A 15,320-nucleotide genomic window follows, 5' to 3' on the forward strand; every position below is an offset into this window, starting at 1 on the left:
TGTTACTAGTATAAATAGAGGGCTGATTTCATTTTTTTTTACACTGAACAGAAACACAACCCTCTCTAAAAAATATTCCTCTCCTTCGCCTTTTGTCTGTGATTTCTTTATAAACTGTTGTTTTTTTGCTTAATCACTTTAGAGAAAATTATGTCTAGGAGTTTGAGTTTTAAGTAGGATCGACTATGACCCCTCCAAACTTTATTGGGAATTGTTCCTACTGTGATTTCCTGAGAAGCGCAACACCAATCAAGTTCCATCTTCCATATTTGGGTATACGAATATCGAAGGACTGTGTTAACCTTAGGGGATGAGATCTGCTACATGATTACACCAATTAGGGCAAGACGATGATTTTACCACGATGCAATAATTTTTGATTTCATACTTTGTTATTTAGTTTACAATCAATGATAACAGATTTGTTTTGCAATACCTTATTTCCAACCTCCTCTAGTTCATTGCCCAAACAGGTCTTATACATCCCAACTTACCAACTACGTACACATTTGAGTTGGCTCGTGGCTCATGGCTCATGTTGTTTTGTAATTTGATTTGGAAAACATAGGCCATTCATGGTGATCCCACCATCAACACAAATAAGTTGCCCTGTTACATATGAAGCCGCCGGTAGGCACAAGAAAGCCACCATAGCCGACACTTCCTTTGGCTCGCCAAGCCGTCCTAATGGTGTTCGGCTTATCATTGTATTTAATCCTTCTTCATTGCCTTCAAAAAACTGCAAAATAATATATCAATGTATCTATTATGTCTATAGTTGTCTAATTATGATCAAAACTAAATGTCGAGTCCTAATAAACGTAACACAAAGTTATTTGGATTTGATTAGAAAAAGTTCAATTTTTTTTTATCATTATCGAGTCAAACCATCGAGCCATCCGATTTGAATATCTTAATTATTTAAAAGTTTAATCAGGTTTTTAGGGTAAATTGCACCCAAAGTCACTAAACTATAGTAAATTTATGTTTTAGTCACCCAACTTCAAAAGGTTACAAAATGATCACTAAACTAGTCGAAAGTTTTGATTTTAGTCACTGGGCTGTTAAAATCGTTGTTGTATAGGTTTCTCTATTTGCGCCGCTTGCACTAATAGAAAGTTCTCCTTTCCCTTTTTTTCTACAATTCAACTTTTTTTTTTGCCATGAAACAGCTTTGAAAATTATGAATCTACAAACCAAAATCTAGACAACTTTTTTCTCCGATCTTTGACACTGACCGCCAGATTGGCTATATTCTTCTACTTATCAATGGGTACTGATACTGTACCAACAATTGAATCGTTGCTTGGAGCTTCCTAGCCGAATTGTTTTTTTTTTAAAAAAACGTAACAACCTAATGACTTATATAAAAAAATTAATAGTTTAGTAACTTAAATGAAAGCTTTCAAATAGTTCAATACCCATTTTGTAACTTTTTGAAGTTGAGTGACCAAAACGTAAATTTACTAGTTGTTTAGTGACATTGGGTGTAGTTTACCTTTTTTTAAGATTATATATTTATATTATTAATTGAAAAATCTCAATCCAAACTTGAGTTTCAACATAAATTATAGATTTTGTTTCAATAAAATGTAAATGGCTTAGAAAAAATGAAATTCAATCAAAGCTCGAACCGAGTTTTGAAATTTAGTTGAACTCAAGCTTCTTATGACACGAGTTCGTTCAAGACCGATTACAAGTTTATTGGGGCGGAGGGAGTATAAAATATAAGCATAAGGAAGAGTTTCTTACACGTTGAGCAAGGGGAGTTTTGATGGTTGCTGGTGCAATGGTATTAACCCTAATATTATCTCCTCCCCAGTCAAAAGCTAAGAATTTCGAAAGATGCTCCATGGCCCCTGCAACAAAATTAGACAATTTTAGAGGGAATAAAGCACAAATTTTCCATTTGAAGGGGCCAAGGCTTTATATCCAACATTCTCAAATTATCACTAAGATTTTAAATTGGTCTTTGAACAAAAAAATATTTTAATTGAGTTTTCAAAGTATTAGAATTATATCAATCAAGTCTTTTCGTCAGTTTGGCTGTCAATTTAGGCATTAAATGATAGTTCAAATCTGACATGGTACATATTTAAAACACATGAATCAAATTGAAAACACATTAGATTCAAGTTGTTTGCACGTAATTAAAATTGAACCATACGTTTTAAATATACTCTACACTATATTTGAGCTGACAATTAACACCTAAGCTAATAGTTAAGTTGTCAGAAGGACCTTATTGACATGATAGAGATATTTTAAAGACTCGAAAAGAATGTTTGAAGTTCTATGGCCAATTTAAAATCTAGACTACAATTTGAGTATGCCTTGAAACTTGACAACACTCCAACTTTGGTCTCTAAACTTTTGTTTGGTCCATATCAGTCCCTGAACATGACATATTATCTCAATCTAGTCCTCAAACTTGGATTCTGTTAGGGCATGATGGCGTGGAACTCTGATATTGGTCCCTAAACTTGTAACTTTAACATTTTATACAATTTTTTTTAATTTTTTAGGTGATGCCATGATACAATCTTAAGGTGGTACATTTTCACACCTTAATTGAACTAAGTTCATGGACCAAATTAGAAAAAAAGATTACTAAGTTTTGGGACTAATGTGGACCAAAAAAGGTTCAAGGACCAAATTGAAAAATACCAAGTTCAAAGACTAAATATTGCTTTATCCAAAAAAGTAAATAAAATACAATATGCAAAAAAATAATTTTATAAATATAAAACGTGTAGAATATTACCTTTGTTGGCTCCATATATAGGCGCATTAAATACAGGTAATATACCAGCAATAGAAGAAATAAACGCAACGCTTGCAGCGGCGGAAGCTTTCAAAAGGGGATGTGCCAATACACTAATGTTATAAGCAGATTCGAAGTTGGTGCTCGTCAAAAATGAAACATCTTCCGCCGTGTAATCCGTCACCATTTTCCCTATATTCGTTCCCACGTTATTTATCTGCAAATTTTACGAGTTCAATTCAAATCCAAATTTTTATTAATTTTATATAAACATAGGTTAAATTCCATGGGAGGTCTCTGTATAATAGTGACTAGATTAATTTAGTCCTATTATTAAATGGATCAATTTAGTCCCTTTTAGTACAAAAAGAATTCAATTGCACTTCAATTCCAAACAAAATATTTCATTTACAAAATCATAAAAAATTTTAAAATATTAACTCTGTTAAATTGTAAATTATAATTTTTTAAAACAGTAGATGTTATTCTCTATTTCAATTAGGCCTTAATTAATTCTTTTTAATAATATAGGGACTAAATTGATCCATTTAATAGTAGAGGGACTAATTTAATCATGTTCCTATAATAGCGGGACCTCTCAGATACATTCAACTATAAACATATTAAAAGATAAAAAATCCTCCTAGTAACATAACTTTGTAAATGAATAATATTGAAAACATCTCACTTTGAAGATAGTTTTGTTAATTGATTGGATTGGGTTAGTACAAGTTTTAAATTTTTGAGTTATTTCGGTTTGTGTGATTTTTAGGTGTACTTTATTTCATATTAGAGTTATTTCGATTTCCATTTATTTTGGGTTTGTGTCATTTAGGGATAAAGCTCGGGTTTTGCATGTTGAATCATTATGGATCTGGGTCTTTTTAGGTTATTTCAGCTTCGGGTCAATTTGGCTTCAACATGTTGAACTTTTTTATTGTTAAATTGAACATATTTAAGTAGAATGGATCGAGTTTTCATATTTGAGTAAAATTTGATAGGACTACAATTGCAAAACACAACCCAAAATATTAGGGTCAAAAAATGTGTCTAGACAAAAAAATTAGACCAATTTAAAATATGGGCCTTGCTCAGGCTCAAGCATTCAAGACCCGTGTTCGACTCAACTCGTTCTCTATGTTTGTAATATTTATTATATTATGAAATTTACAACACAAAAAAATTTAAATCTATAGTAATATATAATACTAAAAACATTAAAAATATTAAGATGTCTATATATAAAATTTTAGTAAATGCAAAAAAAATATATAAAGCTATTAAATATTAAATATTAAATAAAAATAATATAAATATTTTTCAAAATGATTAAAATATAATATAGGCAGGCTAGAGTAAAATTTTAGGCCCATCTTTTTTGCCAGGTTCAATTTGAACAAATATAAAATATATCAATATCATGTTTAAGCCGAGCCCAAACTTAGCCCGACCCTCCCAACCATCAACACCTCTAACCCCACCCAAAATTTACTTGATGGTGTATATTATATTTGATCTCCCTTGAAAAAAAATTTTGATTCTATAAGGTTACAATTATCATTAATTTTTGGGTAAACTATACTGGACTCACCCAACTATTTTTTTTTTCTTTTTTGATCACCAAACTATCTTGGATTTTCGAGTGTTTTTAGTTTTACATTAACTAGCTGGTGACAAATAATCAAAAAATTAAATAGTTAGGTGACCATTTTGTAAATTTTCATAGTTAAAGTGATCAAAAAAAATTTACTAATAGTTGGGTGGTCATTTAGTAACTTTCTATAATTGAGTGGCCGAAAAAGAAACCATAGTTGGGTGAAGTCAATTGTAATTTACCCTTAACTTTTTGACGAAATGGATTAAAATTACTTTATTAACCCCAATTAAGATTAAATGACAAGATCTAGCTTGAATATTAGAGCACGAGTAATCAAAAGATTTAAACAAGCCCATCTCGAGGATGAAATTTGCAATATATACATACACATAAATATTTGCAGTAATTTACCAGGATGTTAAGCTTCCCATTAAACTCAGAAGAAACCGTGTTTAGTAGATTTTCTCTTTGAGCTTGATTCGAAACATCACACACTGAACCGGTAACTCGGAAACCCTTTGCCTTCCATTCGAGTAAGCAATCATTGAGCTCAGTTTCAGTTCGAGAACATGTATGCACAATCGCTCCGAATGCAGCTAATTCCTCTACGATTGCATGCCTGATCATCATCTTATTAATTGCACTATACTTGGTTTGTCACATTGACATAAAAACAAACACGTTGAAGACCATAATAATAAAGAAGAAAAAAAAGGTAACCGTTTCGTGAGGATTTCCACTAGATTCACATCAAATCTGTGTCTCAACACGAAAATAAGATTATCCCTTTAAGTGTGGTGTTGTGTTTTAGTCATTTTTCTGGTGTTATTTTTATGGGCAAATTATATTTAAGGTCATTAAATAAGTAATAAGTTTATATTTTGATTATTGAATTTCAAAAGTTACAAAAATGGTTAGTAAACTATTTGAAGTTTTCATTTTAAGTCACTAGACTATTAAAATCGTTGATATATGACCTTTTCTGTTCGCATCGCCTATACCATTTAAAAGCTTTTTTTTCCTCTTTTATTCTACAATTCAATTTTTTTTTTTATAAAACAACTTTAAATGTCACGAATTTTAGATCGACTTTGATCCAATGTATGTTTTTACACTTATCAATGAGTATTGGTTCACATAACAATCGACGAATTGTCGTTTAAAGCTCATTAGTCAAATTTTTTTAAAAAAAAAAACCTTAATGACTCAATAACAATAACCATTTTTTAACTTTTTAAAATTAAATAATTAAAATGTAAATTTATTAATAGGTATAATTTACCCTATTTTTATCGAATAGGAAGAGGAAAGTACCCGATGCCTTTGGTACCACCGGTGACAAGTGCAGTCATGCCTTGAAGACTCCATCTTTTGTCTTTGCTACACCCCTCTGCTTCTCCCATTGTGCTTACTTTCTCACCTTCCTTTTTTATGGTGCTTCATATATACGTGTGTGTATATATATACATATGGATGGATGGATAATATGCTGTAAATCAGAATTGTTTTCAGCCACAGAACGAGATTAATCATGTACTATTTATCTTCAAATCAAGGTTAAATTCTGTCATTAGTCCCTGTATTTTGCAAAAGTTATGAATTTAATCCCTATACTTTTATATGATCATTTTTAGTTCTTGTACTCTCCAAATTTTAATATTTCAGTCATTACCTGATAGTAACTATTAAATTCATTAAGTAAAGTTATGCTATTTCTAAAATCTGATGCGCCAAAATATATTATCATATGTGTAATGTCATGCCAGTTTATCTACATAAACATCCAGTTAGTGGATTAATGACTCTCATTTGTGTCAAGATTGAAATTTCAAAATACGAAAAATATAAGGACTTAGAAAGACCCAATTGGAAAAAATAAACTAAATCTATAATTGTACGCATAATACATAACTAGTAATTGAATTTACTCATTAGTCATTAACGGTGGTAAGTAGCTTCAACATCCATAAATTAAGGGTAAATTACATCAGTAGTCATTTAATTATTAGTATTTTTTCTATCATCTAATTATGAAAAGTTATAAAATTGTTACTTAATAAATTTCATTTTTTGTTACCCAACCATGAAAAGATACAAAATGGTCTCCCAACCATTCAATTTTGTTTTTGTTTGTCGCCAACTAGATAATGGTGGCTGCTTTTAAAATTGACATAGTAACTATTTTAACCCTCAATATTTATACATCCTGTCAATTTGGTCTTGATTCTAAAAAATCTAACCCTCAACATTTACACAATATGTAATTTGGTCTTTTTTACAAGTTTGATTTTTTTTTTGTCCCTTTTACTTGAAAAGCTAAAAAAAAATTTATCAGCTAAATTTGATTGAAAATTTCCAAAAAAAAATATAAATAGAAACACTCAAAAATCCAAAGATAATAATTTTTATTATTTTAAAATTAATACTCAATGTCACAAAAAAATTACATTAATCACTGAACCTTTCAGAAAAAGATAATTTAATCACTGAAATTAGAAAAAAAAACTTAATACATAATTTGGTACTTAAGTTTGACACTTTTTTCTAATGTGGTACAGTGTTGTTTTTTGGTCTAATTTGGTATATGTATTTGATAAAAGTTATACATTTTGGTATCTAAAGGTAACAATGTTAATTTTTTTAGTGTTTAATTCAAGTTTTAGAATTGATTTGATTAAAATTCATAATTAGCTAATAATATTAACAATTAACTTCACAAAATCAATCCTATAACTTTAATTAAACCACACAATCATCTAACAGTATTTGACAAATTAAATACAAAATTAAATAAATTTACAACTAAAACTAAATTTACTCTATTAACAAAATCAAGAAGAAAAACTAATAATATAAGCACTTAACTTTCCTCAAATCAATTCTAAAACCCGAATTAAACACTCAAATATTAAATTATAAAAAGAATATTGATCTCGAATACCAAATGATATATTAAGCTTTTCTTATTCATAAAAGAATGGTAACCGTTGGATCTTATAAGTCTGATTTGCACAAAGAGTGCTTTAGAGGGAGAAAAATCGATTAAATAATTATAAATCTTCTACTATTTTTGTTTTATTCAACGATAATGTGTCATATTATCATTTCACTAATGATGTATTAAATATTATTTTTGTGTATCTTTATTATTATAAAACTCCTAAATGAATTTGATACCATGAGTTAAAAAGATACAAATTGAATCAACAAAAATCCAAAAGGAAAATTAAAATTCAAAATTAATGTTTTAAACTAATTTGGAATTTACTATATGTGTGTGGATGATAGACAACCATGCATGCACATAGTGATAGTGTATGTGTGTGTGGATGATATACAACTATCCATTTGTAATTTATAAAATTTTAAATTAATAATGGTAAAATTGTACTTTAGTCCTCCTAAAAATGATAAAAAAAATTTTGATTTAATCCTTTAAAAACTATAAAGATATAAACCATTAAAATGATGAAATTACATTTTTTGAATATAGGTATTCATAGTGCTCAAATTTTAATTTAGTCCCTTACAATATCCAATTTAAAAAATGTGTTAATTATTTGCACCAACCAATGGTCTTATAAATTATTCCAATTTTATTAAGGATAAACTACAATAGTAGTGACCTAACTATTAGTAGACTTCTTGGTTAGTCACCCAACTATTTAATTTGGTATTTTTTTGTCACGAACTGGCTAATGGTGGCAACTTTGACGATCAACATTTATAAATCATGACAATTTAGTATTGTTTTTAAGAAACTTATCCCTCAACGTTTACACATCGCGTAAGTTGGTCTTTTTGTTTTAGTTTTGTTTTTCTTTGTAACATTAAGGGTTAATTTTAAAAGAATGAGAAAAAATGAAGATTATTATCTTGGATTTTTTTGTATTTCCATTTCAATCAAACTTAGTTAATATATATTAATATTTTAGGTGAAAGGGTCACAAAGAAAAGCAAAATTGCAAAAAAAAAAAAGGAGATAATATTGAGTCATTCAAGTTTCATTTCGATTAAAATTTTAGTCATTTTGGTGTATTTCCGCTAATGTTGATTTTTATGGTGCATACAAGCTTGAATAAGTTGATACATAATTTTGATACTTCAAGTGAACTTTTTAATTTTAATTTTAATTTATTCAATAAAAACTATTTTTTAATTTTTTTTTCTCAATCAAAGATATTATTAAAGAAAGGTTAAACAATACAAATAGTCACCCAACTATGCGCGCATTCCTGTTTTGATTACATAACTTTAAAACTTTCAATTTAGGCACTAACGTTTGAATTCGTTCCTTTTTTGGTCACCTGCCATTAAATTGAAAATCGAAAGTCTTTTTGTAATTTTTATAATAACACATTTAGTCCTCAATACTTACTTATTCTATCAATTTAGTCCTAAGTCTAAATAATTCAACAAATATAACCCTTCATGTTTACAAATTCTATCAATTTGATTCTCAAACTTTCTAACCAAAGCTTTTAGCTTTTAAAACAGAGGCACTCCACATCTATTAATTGTTTTATTTATGGTTGAAATTATTCAATTCGGTACATAACCCTTTTTTATATTTTTAAGAAGTTAGTGCTAGAAATTAACTAAGCACCGTTAAAAATAATAGAAAATATAAATTTTTAAAATATAATATACAATAAATTTATATAAATAATTTAATATTTTTAAAAAAAATATTCCACTCTAACTAGGATTAATTTGGTAAATGATTTAACACTGATAACATGAATCAAGTTACATCAAATTAAAGTAAAGAGGTTAAATTTTAAATTTTAACATAGTATAGATACTAAAAGCATAATTAGACCATTAAAAACATATTTAAATTATGATAAGTCTTTTAACATTCACGGTTGACAAACTTGTCTTCTTATTCATATCTCATAGCTTAAACATGTCCAATTCATCTCAATTTTCAACCTACATACTTGAGTTCATGGCTCCTTGTTTCTTTCATGATTTACTTAGGAAAGAAGAGGCCATTCACGCTCATCCCACCATCAACACTAATAACCTGCCCCGTTACATATGAAGCCGCTGGTAGGCACAGGAACGCCACCATAGGTGACACTTCCTTTGGCTGTCCAACCCGTCCTAATGGTGTTCGGTTTAGGGTTGCCTCTAATCCTTCTTTATTAGCTTCGAAACACTAGAAAAAGAATTTAAAAATGAAGTTTGATCAAACTTGAATTGAATTTTGAATTGAGTCGAACTCGAGCTTCTTACCACGTATGTTCATTTGAGTTCAATTATAAGTTCCTTGAAACAAAAGTATAAAAGATAAGGTTAAACTATACCCAAGATTACTCAATTATTAGTAAGTTTTCGTTTTGATCACTCAACTTTAAAAAGTTATAAAATGGTCCCTAAACTATTCAAAAAATTTCATTTAAGTCACTGATCTATTCGAAAGTTTTCATTTGATGATTAGAGTCGAAGATTAAAGAAGAAAGTTGCTTAGATTTTGGTTCACAAATTCATGATATTCAAAGATGTTCATAAAAAAACTAAATTGTAGAAGGAAAGCTTTCGATTGGTGTGAACAGAAAAGGTTATATAACAGTGATTTTAGCATCCCAGTGACTAAAATGAAAACTTTTGAATAATTCAGTGATCATTTTGTAACTTTTTGAAGTTGAATGATCTGATCAAAACGTTAACTTACTAATCATATATAGTGACCTTAGGTATAATTTACTCAAAATATAAAGCATAAGGAAGAGCTTCTTACCTCGTCAAAGAGGGCTGTTTTGACGACCGAAGGTAAAATAGCATTAACCCTAATATTATCTCTTGCCCAATCACATGACAAGTATTTCGCAAGCTGGTTCATGGCAGCTACAACAAAAACACATAATTTTATACTCATATATAACAACATATACATAATATAAAGTTAATTACATCAAATATCGTCAAATTATCACTTAACCTAGATTTTAAATTGCTCCATAAATTTTACAATGTTTCGATTGAGTTTTCAAAGTAATAGTATTATATCAATCAAGTCATTTCATCAGTCTAGCATTAACTGTCAGTTCAGATTTGATCTTCATTCTAAATTGGTCTCCGAATTTCAAAACGTTCAATAACACTCCAAATCTTAACGAGAGAGAGAAAACACCAAAATTAAGCTTTTTTTTAGAATAAAAAATTAAGATTTTAAAAACATCCATTTTAACAATATTTATTTTCTTAATTTTTTTTCATTTCATATTATGTCACATACGATTTAATGCGTCATTTAACAGTTAAATTAATGATTTCAATAACAGAAAGACCTAATTGATATAATATTGATAGTTTGGAGATGTGATTAGAATGATTTAAAGTTTAGGGATCAATTTAGAATAAAAGACATAGTTTAAGATGTTTGCTGCAATTAACTCAAATAATAAGTTTAGAAGAAAAAATTACCTTTGTTGGAAGCATATATAGCCCCAAAGTATGCGGGTAATAGACTAGCAATTGAAGACACAAACACAACGCTTCCAGCACTTGAAGCTTTTAAAAGGGGATATGCCAACACACTAATGTTAAAAGCCGATTCGAAGTTGGTGCTCGTCAAAAACGAAACATCTTCCGCCGTGTAATCCGTCACCAATTTCGTTGTATTCGTTCCGACATTATTTATCTACAAATTTTATCCATCATCATCATCCGGATCCATCGCTTCTCTAATTCTTAATTAGATTTGTGGATTTGATCTGTTTTCGAAAATTCGATTTAATTATAAAAGGTTAACCGTCTAAATTTAAAGTAATTCGAATTTAAAACTATACGAACCTAAAATAATTCTAATGATTTAAACTAAAGGTGATTATGGGCCAAGCCAGATTCAAGCCGAGCCTAAACCTGGCCATGCCCGGACATGAACCTAAAATTTTGCTCAAGTCTGTCCTGCCCATATTTATAAATGTATAACTGAAGTCCATTTTAGGCCCACCTATATATATTTTTTTAATTTTAAAAAATATATTTATTTTAATATATAATAATTTTATATATTTTTTATTTATTCAAATTATATATAGTTATCTTAACATTTGTTAATGTTTACATTATAGTAGTATTATCTATTATTATAAATTTAAATTTTATGTGTTATAAATTATATAATATATAAAAATAATATAATAAAAAAACATGATAAACTTTAAAACTCGTGGCCAGTGTCTTCTCCCTTAATGGGCCTACTGAACGCGAAAGATTAGTCATTGGGCTCACTCTAATAAATACCTTTGAGAACTAAAGAAGAAAATAGGACTAGACCGGGCTTAAGTCTTGAATATTCAAACCTGAGCTTAACCATATTTTAAACGGACCTATTTTTTTGCCCAAACATTTTTTCAAACTTAATATTTTTATTCAAACCCTTTCAAATTTCATATATTTTTCAAACCTAGAAAGGTAACCCAACCATTAACAAGTCTAATTTAAACCTAAAATGATTTATATTATATTTGATATCATCACTGCAAAAAAAATTGCTCTTATTTATTTTGCTAATCCTTCTATTTTTTTAGATTTTAAAATTTAGAATTAATTGTTAATCCCGTTAAAATTCTTCTGTTGAATTCATTGGTATAATATTTTGAAATAATATATATACTTATTTGGTAGCCATATAACAAAAGTTTTGACAACAGAATAATTTTAACGATATTAACAATTGAACTTGTATTTTTAAATACTAGAAAAAAGACGGGTTAAATATTTTAAATATATAAGAGTGCAAAGACTTTGAACATTTATAGTAATTTACCAGGATGTTAAGCTTCCCGTTGAATTCTGAGGAAACAGTGTTTAACAGATTCTCCCTTTGAGTTTGATCTGAAACATCACACACCGAACCTGTAACCCGAAAACCCTTTGCTTTCCATTCGAGTAAGCAATTGTTGAGCTCGGTTTCAGTTCGAGAGCATGTATGCACAATCGCTCCGAATCCAGCTAATTCCTCCACAATTGCATGCCTGATCACCAATTGCAATACTTGGTTTTTCACATTGGCATAAAGTCAAACATGTTTAAGACGATATCAAAAACAATCATCTTTTACGTACATTTCCACTAAATTCATGTCAAATCATGAAAATGAGATAAACATCTTCGTGTTGTGTCGTGTTTTAGTTGTTGTTCTGAAATTTTTATGAAATAAGGAGAGGAAATTACCCGAGCCCTTTGGTTCCACCAGTAACAAGTGCAGTCATGCCTTGAAGACTCCATCTTGAAGACTCCATTTTGCTAAAAACCCCTGCTTCACCCATTTTGCTTACATTCATATATATATATATATATATAAGTTCACTAAACTATTACTAAATTTTCTGCCAAAAAAAATATTAGTTAGTTTATGTTTTGGTCAATCAACTTTAGAAAGTTATAAAATAGTCACTGAATTATTCGAAAATTTTCATTTAAGTCTGGCTAATGAGCTCCAAGCGATGATTCGACGATTAGTACAGTAAATCAGTACTCTTTGACGAGTAGATAAACATATTTTAAATCCAAGTCGATCGAACAATTAGTGTCAAAAATCAGAGAAGAAAATTTACTAATAATTTAGTGACCTAAGGTGTAGTTTAACCATATATATATATATATATATATATCCATGGTTGAAACTAGAAATTTCTTTTAGTGGCCAGTGATTAAGTCATATTTTGTATGAGAACAATAAATGATCTTAGAAGAAGCTAAATTATAATTTTATGAATTTTGAGAGGTTTAAAACAGAAATTTCTCATTTTAAGGGTGAGGTCCCTTCACCCCTAAATGTACTCTACTATTATAAAATTCTTAATTTAAATTAATATCGCCAACTTTATTTTTAAAAACATTTTTTATCTTTATTTTATGATACACGTTTGTGTTGGATATTATCATCTTTTTTTTCAGCCATCGAAATTGAAGTCAACAAATAATATATGTTTTATTTTTTTTACTCCAATAAATAATATATATGTCTTTTTCAGGGGCTTATTTTTTTAGTAAATTAGACGGGTTACTCAGTTATTTATATCTTTTTGTCTTTTCAATTTTAAGATGGTATAATATCATAAATAGTCCTTACAAGCTCATTAAATTTTCAATATAGTCCATCCACTTTGCAAGTTCAAAAGTGAATCATAACATTCATCTTAAAAATTGTACTTCGTTAACAAGTAAATCTTAAACTTTTCATATTTTATAAATAATCGGATTTCAATACTTCAATTTTTAATTAAGAAAATAACAGTTTAAAAAATAATCCTAAATTGAAGGGAACATGTTGAAATTTTGATAAAAATTAAGGACTATGTTGAAAATTTTAAGATGAAACTAGTAAAATTTTAAATATAGTTTTGAAGTGGATGGACTAAATTGAAAATGATTTTTTATTGATCATGTATAGTATTATTCCAGGATGAAGCAAGAAACTTTTTTTAGGGTGCCGGAGATTTGGTCATATTTTTATGAGAACAAAATACAGTTATATTTTATGATTTTTAAAAGGATTAAATCAAAATTTTAACATTTTTAAAAAGATCACACTATAATTTTATGAATTTTAAAATTTCTGATTTTAGGGTCAACAATGCACATGGTAGGGTGTTTTATTATATACGTTAGTGTATATTACATGTTGGAAATTATTGTCCCTTTCAGCCAACCATCAAGTCCTAGTGCAATGACCCCAGGGTTTGGTACATATTATTTCGATATTAAAACATTATTATGGATAGAAGTTGAGTGAAGTAATAAAATATATTATACTCTGAATTAAGATATAAGTTCGAATTATGAAAAAAACTCTATTGGGAGGAATAATCACAAATCCTGAACATTGAATCGTAAAACGGACATTGAAAATAAATAAATAAAAAGAATCGATATTGAATAATTTAAGTTTTATTTCGATTAAAATTTCAATCATTGTGATGGATTCAGTTGTATGGTGCGTACAAGCATGTATCATTTGATGCATGATTTTAATATATTAAATTAATTTTCTAATTTTAATTTATCAAATAAAATTATTTCTTAATTTTTATTTTATTTTTTATAATTACAGTAAAAAAGTAATATATATATATATATAATCATTATATTAAGTTATTAAAGCTAATAAATGATAAGAAAATGAAAAAAAAAATACACTACCAATTTCTTTATTTTGTATTTTTCATTTCAAAAAGCAATTTTATTAAGGATAAACTACAATAGTAGTGACCTAACTATTAGTAGACTTCTTGGTTAGTCACCCAACTATTTAATTTTGTATTTTTCTGTCACGAACTGGTTAATGGTGGCAACTTTGACGATCAACATTTATAAATCATGACAATTTAGTATTGTTTCTAAGAAACTTATCCCTCAACGTTTACACATCGCGTAAGTTGGTCTTTTTGTTTTAGTTTTGTTTTTCTTTGTGACATTAAGGGTTAATTTTAAAAGAATGAGAAAAGATGAAGATTATTATCTTAGATTTTTTTGTATTTCCATTTCAATCAAACTTAGCTAATATATATATATTAATATTTTAGGTGAAAGGGTCACAAAGAAAAGCAAAATTGCAAAAAAGAAAGATAATATTGAGTCATTCAAGTTTCGTTTCGATTAAAATTTTAGTCATTTTGGTTTATTTCCGCCGATGTTGATTTGTATGGTGCATACAAGCTTGAATTTGATACATAATTTTGATACTTTAAGTGAACTTTTTAATTTTAATTTTTAATTTATTCAATAGAAACTATTTCTTAATTTTTTTTCTCACTCAAAGATATTATTAAAGAAAGGTTAACCTATACAAATAGTCACCCAACTATGCGCGCATTCCTGTTTTGGTTACATAACTTTAAAACTTTCAATTTAGGCACTAACGTTTGAATTCGTTCCTTTTTTGGTCACCCGCCATTAAATTGATAATTGAAAGTCTTTTTGTAATTTTTATAATAACACATT

At 28.3% G+C, this 15,320-nt stretch overlaps 2 protein-coding genes across 3 annotated transcripts; both read right to left on the reverse strand.

Annotated features, from left to right (window-relative positions):
• Positions 1–354: 354 nt before the first annotated feature.
• On the reverse strand, positions 355–5,875 carry LOC107934614 (tropinone reductase homolog At1g07440). Of its 2 annotated transcripts, none has more exons than XM_016867121.2 (5): positions 5,676–5,875; positions 4,773–4,980; positions 2,765–2,981; positions 1,753–1,859; positions 355–739 (listed from the first exon to the last, which is right to left on the reverse strand). In XM_016867121.2, the coding sequence occupies exons 1-5, from the start codon at positions 5,762–5,764 to the stop codon at positions 527–529; spliced, it is 834 nt and encodes a 277-aa protein (XP_016722610.1). In that variant the 5' UTR covers positions 5,765–5,875; the 3' UTR covers positions 355–526. The 2 variants fall into 2 exon arrangements, with proteins under 2 accessions (XP_016722610.1, XP_016722673.1); XM_016867184.2 differs by having other exon boundaries at positions 5,644–5,798.
• Positions 5,876–9,229: 3,354 nt separating this feature from the next.
• Positions 9,230–12,942, reverse strand: LOC107934541 (tropinone reductase homolog At5g06060). Its single transcript, XM_016867027.2, has 5 exons — positions 12,549–12,942; positions 12,142–12,349; positions 10,794–11,010; positions 10,108–10,214; positions 9,230–9,525 (listed from the first exon to the last, which is right to left on the reverse strand). The coding sequence occupies exons 1-5, from the start codon at positions 12,656–12,658 to the stop codon at positions 9,337–9,339; spliced, it is 831 nt and encodes a 276-aa protein (XP_016722516.2). The 5' UTR covers positions 12,659–12,942; the 3' UTR covers positions 9,230–9,336.
• Positions 12,943–15,320: the final 2,378 nt, after the last annotated feature.

The sequence above is a fragment of the Gossypium hirsutum genome, chromosome D13, assembly GCF_007990345.1.
Source record: "Gossypium hirsutum isolate 1008001.06 chromosome D13, Gossypium_hirsutum_v2.1, whole genome shotgun sequence".
In the NCBI taxonomy this organism is placed as follows: domain Eukaryota; kingdom Viridiplantae; phylum Streptophyta; class Magnoliopsida; order Malvales; family Malvaceae; genus Gossypium; species Gossypium hirsutum.

Bases quoted from the DNA above. Each gene is read 5' to 3' on its own strand.
- LOC107934614 (XM_016867121.2), bottom strand. From the start codon at position 5,764: ATGGGAGAAGCAGAGGGGTGTAGCAAAGACAAAAGATGGAGTCTTCAA. The intron at 1,860-2,764 runs GTAATATTCTAC...ATTTTGTTGCAG, and splicing joins TATATATGGAGCCAACAAAG to GGGCCATGGAGCATCTTTCG. The intron at 740-1,752 runs GTAAGAAACTCT...ATTATTTTGCAG, and splicing joins AAACTCCCCTTGCTCAACGT to TTTTTTGAAGGCAATGAAGA.
- LOC107934541 (XM_016867027.2), bottom strand. From the start codon at position 12,658: ATGAATGTAAGCAAAATGGGTGAAGCAGGGGTTTTTAGCAAAATGGAG. The intron at 12,350-12,548 runs GTAATTTCCTCT...ATTGGTGATCAG, and splicing joins GGTGGAACCAAAGGGCTCGG to GCATGCAATTGTGGAGGAAT. The intron at 9,526-10,107 runs GTAAGAAGCTCT...TTCTTTTTCTAG, and splicing joins AAACAGCCCTCTTTGACGAG to TGTTTCGAAGCTAATAAAGA.